Raw genomic sequence first — 22,998 nt, 5'->3', positions numbered from 1 at the left:
GGGCACTGTCAAGCTAAATTTTTTGGGCGCTGGGTTCACGCTTCGGCAGGCCGGAGATAGACCTGTTTGCCACAAGGAGATACAGGAAAGTTCAATGTTTTGCTTCTCTCCATTCAGGAGAGTACCCAGTTGTCCTAGACGGTCTATCGATACCTTGGACCTTCGACATGGCTTATGTTTTCCCTCCTGTCGCTCTTATACCACGGATTGTTCATAAGTAAGATGAAGAAGGCAAGTAATTGGCAGTCCTGCCCTTCTGGCCGAACAGGAGTTGGTTTTCGGAAGTGGAAAACTTGACAATCTCACGTTAGCATCTCCAGTCTCTTCTCAAATATTGGAGAATGTGACTCTCCCCGTGGAAACTCTGGATATTTTTCACCTGACTGCATGGTTGCTGCAAGGGTGATCCTTCAAGGCCATGGTCTCTCTGACCTTTATGTGATGTGTTGCTGTCTTCTGTCCGCTGGTCCACTTCGTAAATCTATTTCAGAGTTTGGATGAAGTTCAGAACCTGGTGTTCACTTCGAGGTTGGATCCGGCCAAAGCCTCTATCCCGGAAAGTCTTTCTTTTTTGCAAGATGGGTTTGAAGCCGGCCTGGGAGTTTTCGCTCAAAGGCCAGATTTCAGCTCTAAATCACTTCCTGGTTCGTGGCTTTGCCTCAAACCTGCTTTTTCTAAGATTTCTTAAGTCCATAAGGCTTAAGAGGCCTCCTAAGTAGTACCTTTCCCTACTTGGGATCTGTCTGGTGCTTCGAGCCCTTTGTGAACCACCATTTGAACATTTACTGGAGGTTCATATCAAGTTTCTTACCTTCAAGACGGTTTTCCGGGTGCCTATCGCCTCTGCTAGTTGAGTAGGTGTGATCCGAGCTCTCTCTTTCTCTCCGGAATTCACCTTTTTCATCGCGACTAGGTGGTCCTGCACACCAAGCCTTCTTTTTTGCCTAAGGTTTCTTCTGGTGCTGCAATTACCAACCTATTGTCCTACCGGGGTTTTATCATTTTCCTACGTCGGATCTAGAAAGAATGTGACATCTCCTAGATGTTGGAAGATCCCTGAAAATCTGTCTTCAGATGACTCAGGGATTAGATCCTTAGATCTATGTGTATTCTTTCATGGCGCTAACAGGGGTTGTGCTGTCTCAGGACCCTCTTCGGCCTGATGGCTAACGTATACAATCAGGTTGGCTTATCAATCCAAAGGGATTCCCCTTAGTTTCCCTTTCAAGGCTCGTGCCTCTAGAGCTATGACGACCTCCTGGGCTGAAAGAGCAGCCGCCTCACCTGAAGACATCTGCAAAACTGCTGCTTGGTCTTCCTTACATACTTTTATCAAGCATTGTAGGCTGGACGTATTCTCATCATCTGAAGCTGCTTTGGGCGTAAGGTGCTACATGCTGTGGCCTGCTGAGTTCCCACCCTTTGTTGTTTGCAGGGGTCTTGCTATATCCCACTTGTAAGTACTGCCACTATACGAAGGGAAAAACAGTAATTTTACTTACCGTAAATTCCTTTTTTCTTAGTATAGTGGCAGTACTGGCTTTCCCTCCGCTTTCAAATAGATAAAATTCTATGCATCATTCGGTCTCCGTTTTGGTTCTTTTGTATTACTGGTGAGTGTCTCTGAGTTACAGCTTATATGGAGGCAGCAGGCGGAGCACAGCATTTAAATTCTAAAGAAGGGGGAGCTTCTTGTCCAGAATCCTAAGGAACATCCCACTTGTAAGTACTGCCACTATACTAAGAAAAAAGGAATTTACGGTAAGTAAAATTACTGTTTTTATAATGCAGTCCCCTTTTTATTTTTATTTTATTTTTTAATTCACTAAAAATCATGTTTAAGATATGTTTAGGTTTGTAATTTTGTTAATGAGTCCATGAAATGTATGTGTTTCCGCTTGTAAAACAGTTTTTAAAATAAAAATTATAATAATTTTTGTTATTATACAGGGATGGGAGCGCAGGGAGTATGGCTGGACTCGCAGCATTGTTCGAATGATTGGCACGGTCCTGCCACTGGAACCATGCCCAAGACCCCATTTTCAGGTTTGTGCCGCTCAGCTAAGTGATTTGTAATGAAACGTATACGAATGACCCGATGAAAATATTTTCTTTGGAATTTTGTAACTTAAAGGAACACTCTGGGCACCATAACAACTTGATTCACTGGTTTAACCACAGTGTCTTCTCTCCAATGCCGTTTTTAGCTCTGATATATACTCTATGAAAACAAAGCACTATGTTTATTTACAATAAACCTATCTCCACCACCAAACGTGGAAATACAAATGTACATACCATTATAAAAGAATGTTGTCAATCCTGCCAGTCAATGGAGACTTAATAATAATAAATATTCTAGTCTTTAATAGCTTAAAAAGTGGAATAGGTTCCATAGTATAATCATGTTAAAACTATAAGTAAAATACACACAGATTTATACATTTAATAACAGAAATATGTAAAATGGTTAGAGCAACAAGAGCTTTATGGCTGCTTCTGGTCCCTGGATACAAAATCACATCAGCCAAGTAATAATACAGCTCCCACAGGTCTGGATAACAGGAAAGACTGTCTAGATATCCTTCTCACAAGATCTTTAAATACCCACTAAGTTGTCTAGTACTCAAAAAACAACAGTTATTATGTAAACCCAAAAAAACGGCCACTTCAACTTCAAATTGGCAACATATCCTTGCGCACCCGCGTCTCCCTGAAAAACCAAATCATGGCGTTCCAACGTCAAATTGGCAATTTAGGTTATGGTTAGTACCAGGCCACAAAGTAACTATGGTGCTAACCGCACCATGTACAAATCTTAAACCACTTTTAGCAAGATAGTAACATGATTCGCTCTATATCCCCTTAGCTGTGACCATGATTTTTCAAATAAAAAAACACAGATAGAAGCGCCACTGAGAGTGTCAGCTGATGCGCTAAACCAATAAGTACCTCCCCATTCACAAAACTTTTAAAAAATATATATCAAATTATTTTAAAGATTTACTTTCTCACTCCTTTGGGTGCTATTTTTAATGTATTCCTCATTCTCAGGTCCTCTACCAGAGGTCTGGGAGGCTGAAGGTTCTGCACTGTATTTTAGCTGTTCCTAGAACTGCATTCTTCTAGACAACAATCTCATGTCCCACCTGAAATCTGCTGAAGCCACTCCCGCTACTTGTGGGTCACAGCCAAAGTTCTCCTATTACAACTGGAATTACTACTGCCTTTCCACATCCCTTCTAGCTCCAATATCAGTCCTTGGTATTTGTCCACGCTGTCATATTCCTTCTTCCTTAAGTTATGGTCATTTGGTATTTTCACGTCCACCACCTCTGCAGTCGTCCATTCCTTGTCTACCACCATGATGTCAGGATCTTACCACACAAGGTAGTTGAGAATGACAGGGCAATCTCTCATCTGGACCAGGATCAGCCCATATTCTGCGCAGATATTTCTGTACACAATTCCAGAATCTGTACATTGGGTCCTGTCTGGTAGACACCCACTTATATTTATCTGGTGCTGAGTGCCTGTTTCTGTGCTGATAGGATAAGTGTCACAGTGCTGTCTTTTAGTCCTACATTTTCAAACTACTGGTAGGATTTTGGAATGTGAGCCACATCAACTATCTGCTGCTGGTAAACCTCATGGAGAGGTTTGTCTTGCCATGGAACCTCATCCTTTTCTGTATCCTCTGTATGCTGTTGTTGTCTCAGGCATTCCTTTAGCAGTTCATCTTTGGGAACCATCTTCATGATGTACATGTGGATGCTGTGTTTCATCCAGGACTGTGGCCTTGACGCTCATCGGCTCTGTCCACCTTCCTTCTAGCTGGTGCACAGTCTCTGGGTGCTGGATTTCCTGTGGAATCCTCAATTCATATTTAGTAGTTTTCAGGTCTTAACATCCCTGGTGACGGCTCTTCTTTTGGCCAGGTTATTGTTCCAAATGGGTACCTGATAACTGGTAATGCATATGTGTTGATGGCTTGGATTTTGTTCTTAATATTGAGCTGGGACTACAGGACCTGTCTGACTCTCTAGAGATACTTGGATGTTGTTATCCTCCTTGCCCCTTCCTCATGACTGTCATGTGTTTGTGGTACCCCCCAGGTACTTGTAGTTGTTCTCTACATCTCCTATTTGACCTTCTGGTACTTGAACCCCTTCTGTCCTGACCAGCTTACTTTTTTTTTTTTGCTATCATCCACCCACACTTATCTAGTCCTAACCACATTCTGATGTTCTTGCTGTATATCCTTGTGAGGTGGATAAGTAAGGCCATGGCCCGCTCATTCCTGTCATACTGCTTGATGTCATCTATGTAGAGTAAATGGCTGGTGGTAGCTCGACTCCTAAACCTGTATCCATACCCACTTTTCATGATGATCTGGCTAAGAGGGTTGAGGCCTATGCAGAAAAGAATTTTGGAAAATGCATCACTTTGGTATATGCCACATTTGATGTTTACTTGTGGTATTGCCCTTGTGATGTATTCCTGATCCTATAGTGCTAAACCCACCATTTAGGTGGCTTGCCCACCACTTAGCCCCCTTAAAAGCAATTAAAACTCACCTTATTTCCAGCACCGCACAGGTCTGCCAGCACTGGCCCTGCCCCCTTGGTGACAGCCTGAGAATTGCCAAATTTTAACCAATCCAATGCTTTCAAAAGCATTTGATTGGCTAAAATCGGCAAGGTGGCAGGGCCAAACACTGTTTTGGCCAATCAGCACTTCCTCATAGAGATGCATTGAATCAATGCATTTCTATGAGGAAAATAAGGGTCCCCATGCAGAGCGGGGAGATGCTGAACGGCAGTGCTGCCTACTGTGCAGCACTAACCCAGGAAGCACCTCCAGTGGCCATATGCGGAGTGGCCACATGGAGGTGTCCCCTGGGGCAATGTAAACACTGCCTTTCCTCTGAAAAAGCAGTGTTTGCATGAAAATGCCTGCATATAATCCTTATACTCACCAGAATACCTAGATTTAAGCTGCTAATTAGAGTGTCCCTTTAAAATTCGTTTCTAGAGTTGTTTTCTATTTGCACAGTCAGTTCTTGATGAAGGCTTTTAGTGTCTTCCTGACCTTGTATAGGTGTTAGCATTCCAGTATCCATGTGTGTGGCATTAATTGGCATCCATGCTGTGCACAGATTGGTCTGTCTGGTCTTCGAATCCTGTGTGACTGTTGGGTTTACCAACAGCTGGTGTTTTGATGCTCTAGTGTTGTTTCCAATCCACTTTTGAGTATTGCTAATGTACTGACACGTATCCTATGATGCCTGACTGGACTTTCTATGTTGTGGGGAGGAAGATGATTGGTCGATATTTAGATGGTGGTGGTCTTTTGTGAGGGTCCTTCATGACCACTCTTTTTTTGGCCTTGTGTTAGCCAGTCAGGGAGCTTGTTGCTAGTAGCTGATTTATTTGGTTCATGCAGCATTGTTAATGTCTTTATCATGTCAGATCCTTGGATGGATTAACAAAGTTTTTTGTGGGCTACTTGTTGTATATCTCCCACTGTGATGGTGACTGGTTCCTGTTCTGGGAGCATGCAGTGGTCTGCGTTCAGGTCTATTAGCCACTGGCCTTGGTGTAATGTGATGCTTCTTTTTGCTTTTCTGGTCGCAGATATTCCGTTGGCAACTCTCTACAAGTATAGGAGTGGCTATGGGAATTTTCTACCCATGTTTTGATCCTCTGATCCATCTATTTCCAGTTGTAAGATTAGCTTCCTCTTGACAATGTTCAAATTTTGTGTAACTAGCTGTTTTGGTGTTAGTGTAGATGAAGGCCTCTTATTCATCCACCATTTCCACATATATTTCATAAACCCCTTCTCACTGGGTCTGCTGTCGTAGTAGCAGTCAAACAGGTCTAGGTTTTCTCTTTGTGTCCAGGAATGGTTTGTTCTAGTAGCCCAATTGTCACTAGATTGCCCTGGTTCCTTAGCATCTGACACTAACCTTGGCAACATCCGAGCTGGCATGACTTTATTTGTTTATGTTACTCTCATAATATTGAATATATATTCACCAATATTTTATATTTCATTTTTGAATTTGTAATCAAGCATATGACTAATCATTTGTGCATTCATTTGTCTGAAGAAAAACCAGGCTTATGAACCTCATGAAATATGGGCTCCAATTTACTATAAATGTTTTAATTTTATATATATTTATTTTTAAATATTGTCATATATAGAAACTGGTTGCAAAATGATGTTAAGAATGATTGCCAAATATACATGTATAAAATACAAATGCTGCACAGAAACTAGGCAAGAAACTGCAATGTCTACTGTTTCGCCAGTGTGTACTTGACCTCAACGTGCACAAATATAAGGAGAATACAGCTGTCTGCAAGCCTGGTGTTCCATCACTAGCAGATGTACCATGGGTCTCAGAGGAAGATCGTCTATCTTACACTACATTTAGGTAATTATCCACTTTTGATTATTTCTGTTAAAATTAAGTCTATACTTAGTAGTAAAGGAACACTCTACACAATATAAACTCCTCATTCTATTGAAGTGGCTATAGTGCCTGTAGTAGCCAGGCTCTGTCCCTACATTGTGTCCAAATGGTTTAATGAATTAGTGTCCCTGGACACTGCACCCTCTGGAGGTATGACTAAGTCAAAAATTACTCAGTCTTAGTCATACCAGTGATAGGCACCTGTAATAGTATGAGATTGGTCAGCTGATAGATTTGCCTGTCACTGGTGTCCATCACAATTCAAGCCAATATAGAATCATTGAACTAAACCATGCATCGGGGCTAGGCTGTTGGTGGCCGGGATTTTCATTCAATGTTAAATCATTCAATATACCGGTAGTTATAAAACTTAATCATGGATAATGGAATAGTGCCAGATATTCCATAATTATAACCACTTTAATAAAATGAAGTGGTTGTAATACCAAGAGCAGTTAAAACCCCAAATCTTTTAAATGCTGTCATTTTTCCAATACCAGCATTTAAAAGAATGCAGGTATGTATGGAGTGTGTTTGTGTGGTAAACTTATGAGGTGATGTGTTTTTGGGGAGTTATTGGTTAAATCTTATTTCCTGGCTAAACCATGCCAGCATCACTTATAAGTTAAGCTCCTTTCTCTCAGCTGATAGGGCAGGACTTTTTAATTTTTTTTCTAAAAGAACACATCTCCCATTAATGGTCTCTTTTTCCTATCCTCCAGCTTTTAGGTAGCACATTTCTTTTTTATGTTCACCTGCTACTAGTATTTTAGTATAGCACGCCTAGGGAGTTTAGCTGCTCTCCCTTGGGAAGAACCAAGATACAGCTCAAGCAGTTCGGCACTCCCTGGGCTAAGGTTACTATATAAGTAAATAAAATAAAGCATTAAAGTAATGATCACATTTCCTAATTTATTTTTAATTTGACAGACATGATCTATTGGCGAATAAACCTAAATACATACATTTGGAAAAACCATGCGACAAGACTCCTGGTTTGGTACCCATGATTCTTCCAAGTAATGGCAAAGCATACCATGGTGCCCTTTCCCCAAGCAACAATACAAGCCAAAAAATTGCAGCCCTGGAGGATGAACTGATGCAGCTGAGAGCACAGATTGCTGCAATTGTAGCCATACAGGATACAAAAAGCATCCAGTCATGTGAGTACTAATCTGTATTACAAGTAGTAGACAGTCTATGCTAACTCTGAACATCTTTCTAGGACAAATAATAGTAAAAGAAAGCAATATCACTGCTATTTATTTGTCCATCTCTAATTTGGAGTTAAATGACTATCCCTGTTCTTTTTCTGAAGGTTCAGAAACAATGTGTTCCTTTGGGAGTCCCATAACTGCTTTACCACCACCATCCCTAACTTCCACTCCTGTTCCTGCCCAGCAGTTGCCTTCTGCGGCTCCAATACCACCACCTCCACCACCTCTCCCTGTTCCATCTATAAAACCAGACCCTGGAAAATCTGCAAGAGATCTAATAAAACAGCGGAAAGAAGCTTATAAGCGCAATGTGGGACAAATGGTGACAGTAGAAAAAGACAGTGGGGATATGCTTCCTAGCATGATGGATGTTTTAAAAGGCATGAATACTATCCGACTGCGTGCTGTGGAAAGGTAAGCCCAGCTTAGGTCTCCAAAGTTAATTAAAGGATTGCTTTTTTTGTTTTGTTGTTTTGTTTTTTCGTTCTAAAAATGAGCTGTGATATAAAGTGGTGATTTATATTTTGAAAAGTGTCTTTTTTAGATAGGGGGTGTAACAAAAATCTGTTCTGTTTATCAAAGTGTTTTAAAGGTATTCTGAAAAGTGTCAGCTTTTGGAACCCTGAACAATTTAAAGCTACAATCTTTATGAAATGCTCAAGGACTGTGTTGGAATTTCATTGAATAGGATGTTCTTGAAGTTCATATAGACAAAGTGATCAGAATAAACTGTGGAAATAAATTAAACAAAACAATAAGAAATACAAAATAAAATGTATTATAAATACATATAGCCAAAATTATGTCATGTGAAGATTGATGCCCTAGGACCCCTTGATGATGGCATTATACACCGTTCATTGTTATGCAATCCATAACCATTATTTTATGTGCTAGTTACTATGGGTTGACCAATATAATTTTTATAGAGCCACTGTCGATACAGATTATCGGTTCCTTTTTGGCAATTTGCCGATAACCTTTGCTGATATTCTGCACACAAAAAGGTTTAAAAAAGGAATACAACTTCTTCACAAATCTTTCATTAACTGAACTTGCTAAAAGCAATCACACTCCTATCACTCTCAAGCAGCCAGCACATGTTTGGATCAATGAGACCCTGGCAAGTACAGAGCTAATATGGTAGGAGTATGATTGCTGACAGAACTCAGACTACTATCATTCTGTCAGCCAGCTCCCTCCCCCCCGTCCCTCCATGTGTCACATTTACACCCCAAAGGGTGAGTTTGGCTTGGTTGGGGGGGTGGGTATGACAGAATTGGAGGGGTTAATGTGATAGGGTGAGTGTGGCCGGATGGAAGGGGGCGAGTGTGACAAAGTGATGGAGAATGAGTTAGACAGGATGGGGGGGGGGGTGAGTGTGATTGGGTGAATGTGGCAGAGCGATGGGAGAGGAGTATGGCATGGATGAGTGACAGGATTGGAGGAGTTATTGTGAGTGTGGCAGCGTGAAGGGGGTGACCGTGTGTGTGTGGTGGGGTACAAGTTGCGCAGACACACAGGTGCATTTACTGACATATGCACATACACAGACAAACATACACAGACACACATGCTGATACACATACGATGCACAAATACACACACTGAAACACATGCAAATATACAGACACACAGGTACAGACACACACATATATATATATATATATATATATATATATATATATACACACACATACACATACCTGCAGATGTACCGAATGACACACCTCCAGATGCACAGAATGACATACATGCAGACAGATACACATATATACACATATACAGATACACAGACACTTAATGACAAACATTCAGATACACAGAATTACATTCATACAGATACAAACTGTGATATACATAGGGCACACACATAGACCTACACAAACACATGCAAAATGTTTGTCACCCTCCTGTTTCCTACCTCCTAAAGTGACCGGCTGTCACTCCCTCCATCATCACTGCCTGGAAATACATTGCATCGGGTGGCTGGGCCCCTGAACGTGTGGCCCCTGTGGTTGTACCATGTGGGCCAGGAGGCATCATATGTCTGGGGACACCCCAGTCGCAGGGGACCACAGGCCGGCTATGCCCCCTGGAGTGACGGACCCGGTCGCAGCAGCAACCGCGGTAGGTACGCCACTGCCAGTACATTACAGTAGATTATAAACTATATCACCTTCCTGCCTTCAGCTGAGCTCTACATGCAAAGTCTTACTGGGAGGAGTTATGAGGTTGCAACTTGGCACGCATTATTGGCTGGTAGCTGGAGTTTCTAGATGTGGAGGCCAGCATGCGGTGAGAGCTGAGTAAGTTATCTGTAATCTTAGTAAATTTACAAGGCTGATGCCAAATATATGCTCTAATTCTTGACAAAACTAATTATTGGTCTATCCTTTAGTTACTATTTACTAAGTAATTCTGTATAGTAGTAGCTGGTACATCATAAAATAATTTACACTGTATATAGAATGCATACCAATGAACTGGAAAAATATTATGGGAAAATAATGCCAATAAGTGTTCTGGAGCATGATAATCATCACATAACTATTTTTTTTTTTGTATTTTTTTAATATAGCTTAAAAATATAACATTTTCCTTCTGTTACATGTGCACATTTGTAGTCAAATATTTCTATATTCTACAACACATACACACACATTTTGTGAAAACCTCTGATAAGAATGGGACGGATTTATCTTTGTGGCTTTTTTGGATCTTTGTGACTTTTCACAACTCTGACCGGTATGACCATGTTTTTTCTTTTAATTTATATGATACCATTTTCTGCTCTTTACGCACATATATATTATATCTTTATATACATTGGCAATATATATCAATATTTCTAAACAAGCTCATAACTAATAATTCCAACATCTCTAAAATGATTAGAATTCTAGTCAAAGTTAGCAGTTTCTTAAAGTAACTTAAACCATGAATGTGCTTAACGTTATGTAGGTCACATGTCTTTCTTGGTGTAATATTACACTTTATTATGTAGAATGTTAAGTGTGAGCATTCATTCAGGTTTTTATTTTAACAGATCTCCAGGGGGTACACCTTTGACACAAAAAGGCAAGAAGAGACGTTCACTTAATGACCCAGCATCTATTATAGCCCATGCGTTGAAGCAGAAGTTTGCACACAGGCACAATGATGACTCCTTTGATAAAGAAAACAAATCACAAGAGGAATTTGCATTTTCAAGTCCAGAAACTCCACAGGTAAAGCGGTCTTCATTTTTACTCTTTAGAAAATATTTTCACAACAGACATTTTTATTCAAGTTCCTCAGTGCCTGGAAAACAATCCATTTCCCTGGCACTGCAGGTCCCCTCTCCCTCCCACCTCCCATCCCCGGTTACTGAAGGGGTGAAAACCCCTTCAGTCACTTACCAGAGGCAGCGACATGTCCCACGTCGCTGCTTCTTCCTTCGCTGCCGCTCCTCCCCTTCATTACGTCAGCCGGCGGGGGAGACTGATCCGCCCGCCGGCTGGGGAGACCTATGCACAGCAATGCCACGCATGCGAATTAGACCTCTCCATAGGAAAGCATTGAAAATGCTTTTCAATGCTTTCCTATGGGGATTTTAGCGACGCTGGAGGTCCTCACATAGCGTGGACCAGAAAGTGCCCTCTAGTGGCTGTCTAGTAGACAGCCACTAGGGCAGAACTTAACCCTGCAAGGTAATTATTGCAGTTTATGAAAACTGCAATAATTACAGTTGCAGGGTTAAGGGTAGTGGGAGTTGGCCCCCAGACCACTCCAATGGGCAGAAGTGGTCTGGGTGCATGGAGTATCCCTTTAAAGAACCACTCTAAAATCCTAATGAAATGGTATTGGTGCAAAGATACTGTCTCTTTTGTTTGACAATGTTTCATAAAACTTGTAATATTTAAATTTTGCCTAAACACAACTCTAGTGGGTATAAGACAAACGCTAAGCCTGCTTCCTCATTGAAGACCTTCACATTTAACTTTATTGCACACAGCAAGATGATACCAAGCCTGTTCAGTGCTTCTTTCTGAATTAGCAGAGTACAGATTTTACCACATATGCACCATATGTCTCCAAAAGGAGAGGAGACTGTCCTTGCACTGGAATACACATTTGCAATTATAGCTTGTGTATTTATTTATAACAAGGGGCCCCAGCAATCTAAACATGGTAAGGAAGCCGCTCATAATGACTCTAATAAACATTTAAAAATCAAGGATTTTTCAACATTCATAGGTTACTCAACCGTTTCAGATTTATTTACTAAAGAGAAAATTCAAACATATTTTAATTTTTCCAGTTCTATTCTGTTATTATATTTTAAATTCATTTAGAATTTTCACTTTAGTGAATAAATCTAAAACCGTCGAGTGAATTAACCTATGAATGTTGAAAAATCCTGGATATTTTTTTTTATGTTTATTAGTGTTTCAGATTTATTCTATTCAAAATGAATTTCAAATTTAATAACAGAAAATAACTAGAACAATTCATTAAATCCGCTTTACTTCTGGTTTGGCTACTTTTGGCCTTAAATTTTAAATTCAGTTTAAATTCTAACATTGGATAACCCTGCACATGTGAGTTAAGATCCAAGTTAGGGGGGGCGGGGCCTGACAGCCAAGATGGCCGGACGTGCTCTCTGAGAGCTCCTACACCAGCGGGCACAGAAACTATGATTTTGTACAATCAACTACAGCCAGCAGCACACGGAGCCCAGAGAACGAGGCAGAACAACACGAGGAACGGATTAATGCCGGTCAAGCACCGACCAACAATGCAAGCGTCCGAACCGGCCATGCAGCCTAAACAGGTGCGGAGCCTGAAGCATGGGGGAGGCGGCCAATTCCCTGGCACGGGTACTGCCTGCAAACAAGAAGTTTAGTCCCTAACATGGCTATTCTGAGCTATACATTATATCACTCTATTATAACTACAAATAAGCAGAGTATGTTTTTTCTATGTTATTATCTACAAGTAGATTCTTAAGCAAGTTATCACGTTATATTCCATAAAATATAGTGCACAGTAATAACCTGCCATAACTATGTACCAAAATGTCTAACTGTGATGCTGTTGTGGCACCATAAACATGCCTGTTATCACCTGCACTGCAAAAATAAAGAATTAAAAAAAAATCCAAGTTAGGACTTGGGAGACTCTGGTAATGGTAAAATCAGTTTGACTCTTAAAAGATGAATAGCTCCAGGAAATCTTGACACTGTAACCTCTATAACATGCTATGGTGCTTGGTGCCTGTTAAAGCAAATACAAATTTTAACTTCCATTACACTAAAACTTCTATTTAGTATACAACAATGGAGCAAGACTTCCTCCTACATAAACCAAAGTAAGTGAATGTGAACTCTTACATGGATAAAATATTTTTATAAAAAAATCTTGACGACTTCTTCAGGATTTCATTGAAATCACACTGCAAATAAAGGTCCTTTTTGTCTTATGTGCAAAGTCCAAGTTAACAAAAGTTCTTGTTTTTTTTAGACACACTGGCACAAAGCTACTGTTTCTGTAAAAATAATAGTCTAGATTACTTTATAAAGTTAATTTGTTTTCAAAGGCAAACTAATTATATAAAACTACTGTTTCTTTAATATAAATGTTTCCTCCATAATTGGTATCAGTAAATGTTTTATAGTGTATCACTTATTGGCTCTTCTAGTAGTGTATGTATGTTTGTATAAATAGATATATATTAAAAACATATGAGCTTGTGTACAAAAATAAATAAATATAAAGCTTTATTTCTTGTCAAAGGATAGACAATAATCTTACATAACTGATTTCCATTAGCCAATTTATTGGCTCTGGTTTGAATTAAGTTTTTTATTAGGCATCAGTATCTATCTATGATCACATTGAATGTGAATAGTGACAAAGAGAGACTGGCAACAGTTCCTTTTTGTATTTATCTGATTTTATGCAATAACGATTTTTGACAATCACATACTTTGTACTACTAGAAGGTATTCAGTTATGCAGTAGTAGGTATTGGGTATCATTAAAGCTCTTTGTATTCCATTGTTAAATATTGTTTACAATTCCTTATTGGGCATTATTCAGCTATAGACACCAGAACCACTACATTAAGCTTTAGTGGTTCTGGTGACCACAGTATAGTGTCCTTTTAAGTCACGGGCACTGCATGTATAACTAACCCCTGGCTGACATCTAAGTGTGTGCAGCTTTTAAAGGAAAAACACTGCACATATATATTTCTACCACCATAACCACTTCTCAATGCAGACATTTTCATGGAGGTCTGTGTAACCCTTAATGGTTCCAGTATTGGTAATATATGTTAAACATTTTTGCTCCTATATTTCTGAATTTCAAATTTTAGACCAAAATACCCAGAAAAATAGAAAAATTATCAGTTAGAATTTTTTTTTTTCGTTTTAGTTTAGCCTAACATTTTCAAATTCACTTTGAAACTACATGAATTCCCATGTTGGTAAACATTCCTGTTGCTTTTCAATCTATTTTCAATCTTTTTTTTTTTTAGAAAATAACCCGTTTGTTGTCAAGATGGTCGTCTTGTTCTTAATTTTTTTTTTTTGTCACATCTGGTTAATGGTTTATTGTTGTATAACATAACCATATCCCCTCTTTTAATAATTTTTTTGCTCCATGATATATTGCTCTAAGGAAGTGCAATATCACTGAGGGCAGACTTAGAGCTGCAATGTTTTACATTGCAGCACTAAGTGCAAAAGGATCACAGCACCCAGACCACTTCAATGAGCTGAAGTGGTCTGGGTGCCTACAGTGTCCTTTTAAATAATGCATTGTTATGTGTCATTATTTGCCATTATCTTAATTTATTTCACATTTTTTTTATTTAGTTTGGACGTCATCTCCTCAAACCAGTGGGAAGGCGACCCCAGAAAAAGCAGGTGTTGATGGCATCTCAACAAACTAATTAATTTTAACAATGTCATAATGAATTCCAGACCCAAGAAGCTGGGAAAACGGTGCAAGAAACATTTAGTGGTGTAACACCTTATTATATGTGAGGTTGTGCTACAAACTTCTAACCATATTCTAGGATGCTGCAAGGTTCTCCTGTATCCAGTTTAAATACAAAAAAAAGTGCAGAGGTTCTTAACAGGTATTGCAGGTTTTCTTTTGCTCTTCATATGAGTGATTAAAGGGGAACTGCCATATTCTAGGGATTTTTATATGATGTTTACTTATGCCTAAATCTAACAAATGTGTATTTGTGAGGTGTGAAGCATCAAACAAAACGTAGAAATTCGCACCTCTTTATCCTTTAACTGGGGACATAGAAGCATCTCTTGAAAAAGGGTTACACGTTAGACATAGTTAGGTATATTATTAAAGCATTATGCTTTTTATTTGAAAGTCATTGAATCATGCTTTAAACTTCACTTTATCATGACATCACAACACTTGTTTTCAGCAAGTAAATCTGTCTTCAAAATACTTTAATGTTAGCCAACTTTGAACTGCCATTTACTGTTTTGAGTGTGCTTGAATCCTCTGCTCTTTAATTTTGTATCTGTATGTCAGAGGAGCAGACACAGTATGCTTGATATATACACAACACACAGAAAAAAATACGCAATTTGATAATGTAAAACAAAGTATGCCTGCAAATGTATCTTGTGTGTCGGACCCTACTTATGTGTGAAGCTTTCTTGTTTCTCTGTATGTCTCTATCTCCACGTATGTGTCTTTGTTTCAGAATAACATATTGAAAGTCTGTTTCTGTAGACCTTCACCTAAATAAAACTGACCAGGTTCCATTGTGATGCAGGGCACAAAAGTTCCCACCCACTCATTTACCGACCATTGGCGAATATAAATTCACTCCTGATGAGTGTCCCATGGACCTTCAGACTTGCTATAGCAAATAACTTTTAGGTCTAGATAGTAGAATAAGTATTGAAACTGAGCCCTGATTAGTGAATCTATAGAATCTAAAACTTCAACCTCATAAATGACAGTAGTCGCTGGAAAACACTCTGCTGTGGTGCCATCAAAATGCAGCTAAGGTTATGTGGTTCATTGCTTTTATGGGTAAAAACTACATTTTAATTGAAAAAGATTGTAAGCTGCATTGCAATAGATTTAATAATGTTTACGTTTTTAAATTAAGATAAGACCGCGCCTTTAAACAAAATCTGCCTACAAACCTAATTTTGATAGTTGGAGTTTCGTATTGTTAAACTGCCACCAATCTTACAAAAACAAATAGAATATCATATTTCCATTTTACTCTTTTATTCATACTTTTGTTTCTTTAATAGAAGCAAAAATCTTACTTTTAGGTTGCCTCCACAATGTTGAATAACAGTCATATATTTTAAGATCCTGTTTTTGTTTGTGTTGTCTTTCCATTGTGGATGATCTGCAGATGCATTTGGTGCAATGTCTGTCATTGGGTGTGTTTTGTTTACATTTTCTGCATTGAGAGACTCCTATTCAAATGCTATTGTTGGAGGAGCTAGTGAAGTTCTGTATTGCTCATATTTGAAAATTAGGGTGTCATTATTGTAACATGAAATGTAATTGTCAGACCATTATGTATGCATACTTCACCTTGAAGTATGCAGGTCCTGGACTTTTTATACACACAGTATATATTTTAAACCTGTAATGCTTTTTTTAAGCAGCAGTGGGAAAATAGTTTGGTCCTGATTCTATAAATAAAGCAGTGAAAAAGGTTAGGGACACCTTAAAGGTGCACTCCAGACACCAACACATAACTTTGATTAATTGTGTGGGTTAGTTTGCAATGCATTTCTGTGAGTGTTACTCAGCTGGTAGATTCTACAGTAGAAAGTGTCCTGTAACTACAATTACCTGAAATCCATGCTCTAATCATAGAGCACTACTTATGGGATGAACTGCACAGTGCTTGGAAAGTTTAAGTGAACACTTTTCAGTAACTGGTTTAGTAAGTGCTCAAAGCACAAGCTGCCCAAGCTAGGAGTTTTTAGAGTAAATGCAGGACTTTAAACGTCTGCTATTATTGCGTTTGCTACATTTGCTATTAGATCTGTCTACTTGGCTCTGCACCCAGACAACTTCAATGAGATGAAGTTGTCTGGGTGCCTCTCGTGTCATTTTAATCCTGTTTATTTCCCTGTAGTCACATTAGTGCTGTTATCAGGTTTCATTAACAGTGGATATCAAACAAACTTCTACTACTAAAAGTTGAAAACTTAAACTTGTCCTTTCAGGATCAAGGGCATGTGAAGATAGTTAAAGTGACAGTGATTTGTTTATCCCAGGTCCTGGTTTGCTTGATGTGACAGGAAACCTCTATCTTTCTAGTTTCTGGTTTCATTTTGTTAATTTGCAATGCAGTATTGCTAAGTGTCACAAGTGCCCTCCGTGTCCTTTCAGATGGCAAACTATACCTGCTTATATGGTGTCGGGCAGAATTTACTGGGCAATGCCGGATAGACTCTTTTCTCTGCTGCTGTGATATTATAGCACGTGGTAACTCATCACATGACTCTTTGTAACTCTATTGACTCTATTATATATGTGCACATGGAGCTCTTTAGGTTACAGCCTTTAACCTGATGTGCTGGTATAAAAATAGCTGAGCGGGGAAGACCCCACCTGAGACTATGATTATCAGGAGTGCTAGAGAAAAATCACAGAAGGTAATAGCCATGGCAAAAGAAAGGGATAACTAGGAAGAGAAAAAAGGAATGGGATAAATAGAAGATGGTTTGATGAGTTGCTGGTGTGACTGAGTAAGAGGAAATGGAAAGACTGGGAACTCATGAGTGGGAGGGGAACTGATAGGTTGACATGGAATGTGAGGTAAGTGAGATCAGATGGAAAATGGGAGCTGATAATGAATGCAAAATCTGGGTTTGATATGAAGATAGTGAGGAGGATATTAAAGGGATACGCATCACTTAATATTTGTTTTAAGTCAGCATGCAAACTTAAAAAAAATATATATAAAATATATTATATTTAATATCCTCTTATATATTTAATATATATATATTTAGTATATATTGTATATATTGACCCTCGCTATGTGTTAGGGGTCTTAGCACAGTCTAACAGGGTTATAAACGACAGTTATAAAAATGGTATTGTTTTAAACCGGTCCAATATCAATATTTTTCTAGCAATTACAAAATCAAAATAACAGAAAATATATCCTAGCTCTCACCAGAGCACTAACTAGTACAGTCACTCCCTGACTATTGCTGGATGGCTAAATCAATTTACCAGCCTTGACAAAACATCACTTTTACATAATTATCTGCTACTTGCAGTGCAGGTCTAGCAACCAGCCTTTAGCCTTTCTTTCTTTATAAAGACCATTTCTACTTTTAATAAGTTAGGTGTGGCCCCTTAGTTATTCCTCACCTAGAGTGCTACTTGCTGGGGAATTTTAGTTTTTCCTTACCCCATGAAGTAGATACAGACTATGTAGAATTCTAGGACCTAAATATCTTCTTTCGAAAACCACACCTTTTACACTCACAATATATAAATCAAAATAACAAACAACAATAAGAAATATTTTCAAAACTATATAATGTTTATAAACTTTATCAGATGGCATTGTTGGACCCACCTCTCAACTAGTGGAGTTTCTTCACCCCCCACCCCCTTTCCACCTCTACTTTTACAAACCCATTAATCTATATCAGTGCACTAATGACAGAGAACATCACTGTGTAGTGATCAGACTGATCTTTTTCGCCCTGTCAGGATGTTGCAAGGTGTTGAGATCTGCCAACTGCACATGTGTAAATCTGTCAGGCATGACCAATCCACTTTTCCAGCATTCCTAGGAATAAGGGGGTGGGGGGGAGTGGAGTCATGCGCAACTTGATATTTAAATGCACAGCCTGGTGCTACCACATTTTATTGGAAGGATAAAGTACCAACCTTTTTGGGCAGTGGCCCTTTATCAATGCTAATGTCCTCATACTGTATCTAGGAATAGGCCACTGATTGGTTAAATCATTGTGTGCACCCTGGAGTGGGTGTGGAAATCATAGAGAAGAAGCATGTAAATATGAAAAGGAAAATCATATTTACTTTTTTCAGCCTGCAGAGTAAGGCAACCGTCTCATTCAAAGCAAAATCTTTTGAATCAGATCGTTGTTTCAAAGTAATGCATGTCCCTTTCAGTTAGTTAAAGGAATGGCAAATAATGGAAAGGAAAAAGCTCAAAGAGAGCTGTGACTGTGAAATACAGAAAGGTAAATTGGTATGTAATGCAGTAAATTAGATCTTGCAAAGAGAAGCAGAGAACTGGAATATAGGTAAAGGGGTCGGCTTGACACCAAGATGAATGAAAGGAAGCAGAGGAATTTGCAAAGACAGAGTGCCAACAGTTCTAACCTTCAGTGTTTTGTAGTGACCAACATTCACAATTAAGCCATAATGTTTTTATTTTTTTTTATTTTTTTTACTAGCTCAGCTGTAATAAAAATACACAAGATTCCAATTGTTTGTGCAAACCAGATGCATAGGCTTTAAAGGCTTTGTCTTTAACCATATAAGCTAAATCAGTGTGACTCCACTTACAGTATCTGGCTAATTGGGACCATGGGGACAATTTAGCCTTACATTTTGAGGCACCCACAGTGCACACACACCTATGTACTAGGCTTAAACCGGTATATATTTTGTTGTCCTTTAAAACATTCTGTTTTGACAGGCCCATCATGAAATCATATCAGTTTTCAGTTTGCACTTTTGTATCTGTTAAACTTATTCCCTTTTTTCTCATTTGTGTGTAATTTTCTATTTGAAGTTGTGAAAACTTGAATGTTGTATGTAAAATGCTGCTGCTTCACATATTTTAGTTTACTGTATTACGATGCTACAAAGTTGTAAATATTTTTTCTTGTAAATACAGTTTTAAAAAAAAATTGTAATGTTTCTGCTCCTTTCTTTCCTCTTTTTCACATTTAAATTTGAAAAAATACTTATTCCACTAATCTTTAGAATTGGCAAGAAAGGGTTTATAAACTTAAAATATATGCGAAAAGAGATTGTTTTAATAGAACACATAACTGTTGCCGCTTCCCACCTTAAAACAAAATATCAGAGGATTATTAGTTGCATCCAAAATAATGTAATATGGGCATAACATTTGTAGTCCTCCAACTGGTTTAATTTAGGATTGAGAGGGAAGCAAAGAACAGTGGTCCTCTATGAGCTACAGTCTAGGTGTCTATCAAGGGAGCAGGGGAACTACAGCAAAGGCATCCCTTCCTGCTGATAATAACCAGCCCTTACACGCGGTTTTGAAGTCCATATTAACACTATGCAGTATCTATTAACAAGTATGTTCAGTTTATCAATTAGTTCAGCTATAAATGTTTTTGTTTCTAAGTATTTTTTGTGAAGGATCTTATGCCTGTTCATATTTTTCAGTTATGTACATTTTTGTTGTTAGTTGGCTTTAAACTATCAGGACTCTGACTCAATATGCAGTGTATAAGTAAAATAAAATATAACAAACTCTAAGAGTTATACGGCCTTAGAGTGGCAGGACTTAACATAAATAAAAAATGGTCAGGAAGAAGATGAGGGAAGGATACAGATTCAGACAGAAATGAGGAGACAAGCCAATAGATCAAGGATACCAGAAATAAGCATAGTAAAGAACATGATGAAATCAAAATACCAATTTGAAGATAAACTCACTCTTCAATAAATAAAAATGGAAACCATGACAGGGCACTGAAAAAAGTTTATTTTGAGTTTAACTAACCCTATGAAGATATTATTGGTCAGAACTGACCTTGTGATCCCAAAATGCATGCACATCGATGATGCAATGACGTACGTCATTCTCATCATTTTCGGGTGTGGCAATATAAAGCCCCATGGATTCGCAGTGGCTAGCGGCCTTCTGAATGACATTTCGGCAGGGAGCGGATTTGACAGCAGACTGGATGGTGAGCTGCCGTGGATTAGGTATGGTTGTATTGATTGAGGGCTGTCTCGTAATCGCATCGTGCCTCCCTTGTACAATTACATGAACTAAATAGAAATTTTGAAGTTACAAACTTTCAGAAAAACCTACTATATAATTAAATATTAAATAAAATTAAAAAAACAAAACAAAGGGGATCCCTTAATTTCCGAACTATTTTATTTGTGTTTGTAGTAAAACTGGTAAACCACTAGAGAGTAGTAGAGAGCTGCATACAATTCATTACTAGACATCTGATCCAATGTAGGAACAGTAAATATATAGTTTACTTTTTGTTTTTTCTTAGTCTTGCATATGTCTAAACAGAATAGAAAATACAGCAACACAAACGTAATTAGGCTTTGAACGTGTGTGTAACATGTACACGGGTTCAATGTCTAATACAGCTTGCAAAGTATATAGCACTTGTTGACATTGAACAAGCAAGAGAATGGTATTAAAACAAAGGAAAGAACGAACAAACGTACAATAGGGTGAGTTAGGAATTTTTTATTTATTTTTTGCATTATGTATTCTGTTTGCTATGTCAAGCAAAGCCTCAATAATATCTATTTCAAAATGTATTCCCGTATAGAGAATAGATGTGGTCAGTTTTACACTATGTGCATAGATACTGCATACAAACTTGTACATTAGGTCTGGTTATACTATAAATAATTTATTCAGGTGGTGTGGTTGAAATTAGAATATTTTCAGCATCAGCAACTTATATTAAAGGAACACTATAGGGTCAGGAACACAAAACATGTATTCCTGACCCTATAGTGTTAAAACCACCATCTAGCCCCTCTTGCCTCCCTAAATATAGTAAAAATCTTACTTGTATTCAAATCTGCAGTTGCTGCCTCTGCCATAGAACTGTCTGCTGACACCATCAGAAGTGGGGGCCTGAGCCAATCACAATGCTTCCTCATTGGATTGGCTGAGACTGTCAAGGGGGCAGAGCCAGCACAAGTTAAACACAACCCTCGCCAATCCGCATCTCCTCATATAGATTAATTGAATCAATGCATTCAAATCAATGCAAAGTTTAGTGTCTGCATGCAGAGGGTGGAGACACTGAATGGCAATGCTGCACACTAGGCAGAACTGCCCCAGGAAGCACCTCTAGCTGCCATCTGAGGAGTGGCCAGTTGAGTTAACACTACATTTTCTCTGAAAAGACCGTGTTTACTGTAAAAAGCCTGAAGGGAATGACTATACACTATAGTGTCCCTTTAAATCTAATATGCACCTGTTTTATGATTTGGAACTGGTGACCTCTACATTAAACTTGATTTTTAAAGTTATTTAATATTCACATAAAACATCCCATATGGCTGAAGGCTCTGTGACAGCTGGAAATAGATGTTTTCAACTGTGTGGCTGCTTTCCACAACATAGTTACATAGCTGAAAAGAGACTTGCGTCCATCAAGTTCAGCCTTCCTCACATATACTTTTGCTGTTGATCCAAAAGAAGGCAAAAAACCCAGTCTGAAGCGCTTCCAATTTTGCAACAAACTAGGAAAAAATTCCTTCTTGAACCCAAAATAGCAGTCAGATGTCTCCTTGGATCAAGCAGCTATTACCCCACTAATTAGAAATTGTATCCCTGTATGTTATGTTTTTGCAAGTATTTATCCAATTGCAACTTAAACATCTGTATAGACTCTGACAAAACCACCTCTTCCGGCAATGAATTCCATATCCTTATTGCTCTTACTGTAAAAAAAACCTTTTCTTTGCCTTAGATGAAATCTCCTTTCTTCAAGCCTAAATGTGTGACCTCGTGTCCTATGTATAGCCCTGTTTATGAATAGATTTCCAGATAATGGTTTGTACTGGCCCCGAATATATTTGTATAATGTTATCATATCCCCTCTAAGGCGCCGTTTTTCCAAACTGAAGAGATTTAAATTTTTTAACCTTTCTAAATAACTAAAATGCTCCATTCCTTTTATCAATTTTGTAGCTCGTCTCTGCACTTTTTCTAGTGCCATGATATCCTTCTTTAGAACAGGTGCCCAAAATTGCACAGCATAATCAAGGTGTGGTCTTACCAGCGATTTATAAAGAGGCAAAATTATATTTTCATCTCGAGAATTTATGCCCCTATTTATACATGACAAAACCTTACTGGCCTTAGCAACGGCAGATTGACATTGCATATTGCTACCTAATTTGTTGTCTATAACAATTCCCAAATCCTTCTCGTGTGTGGTTATCCCTAGTTTACTACCATTTAGGGTGTAAATTGCTTGTGCATTCTTAACCCCGAAGTGCATAACTTTGCATTTTTCTACGTTAAATTTCATCTGCCATTTTAGTGCCCAG

General features: G+C 38.5%; 1 protein-coding gene across 1 annotated transcript in view; it reads left to right on the top strand.

Annotated features, from left to right (window-relative positions):
* MTFR2 (mitochondrial fission regulator 2) overlaps positions 1-14,808 on the top strand; it is a 32,316-nt gene extending 17,508 nt beyond the window's left edge. Inside the window, exons 4-9 of the mRNA XM_063441193.1 lie at positions 1,951-2,046; positions 6,321-6,445; positions 7,415-7,647; positions 7,803-8,115; positions 10,751-10,931; positions 14,568-14,808. Of these exons, the coding sequence (XP_063297263.1) occupies positions 1,951-2,046; positions 6,321-6,445; positions 7,415-7,647; positions 7,803-8,115; positions 10,751-10,931; positions 14,568-14,648 (1,029 nt within the window). The 3' untranslated portion in view covers positions 14,649-14,808. The remainder of the gene's footprint in view (positions 1-1,950; positions 2,047-6,320; positions 6,446-7,414; positions 7,648-7,802; positions 8,116-10,750; positions 10,932-14,567) is intronic.
* Positions 14,809-22,998: the final 8,190 nt, after the last annotated feature.

This window comes from Pelobates fuscus, chromosome 2 (genome assembly GCF_036172605.1).
Source record: "Pelobates fuscus isolate aPelFus1 chromosome 2, aPelFus1.pri, whole genome shotgun sequence".
Classification (NCBI taxonomy): Eukaryota; Metazoa; Chordata; class Amphibia; order Anura; family Pelobatidae; genus Pelobates; species Pelobates fuscus.
This window is presented reverse-complemented; position numbering and strand designations above follow the sequence as displayed.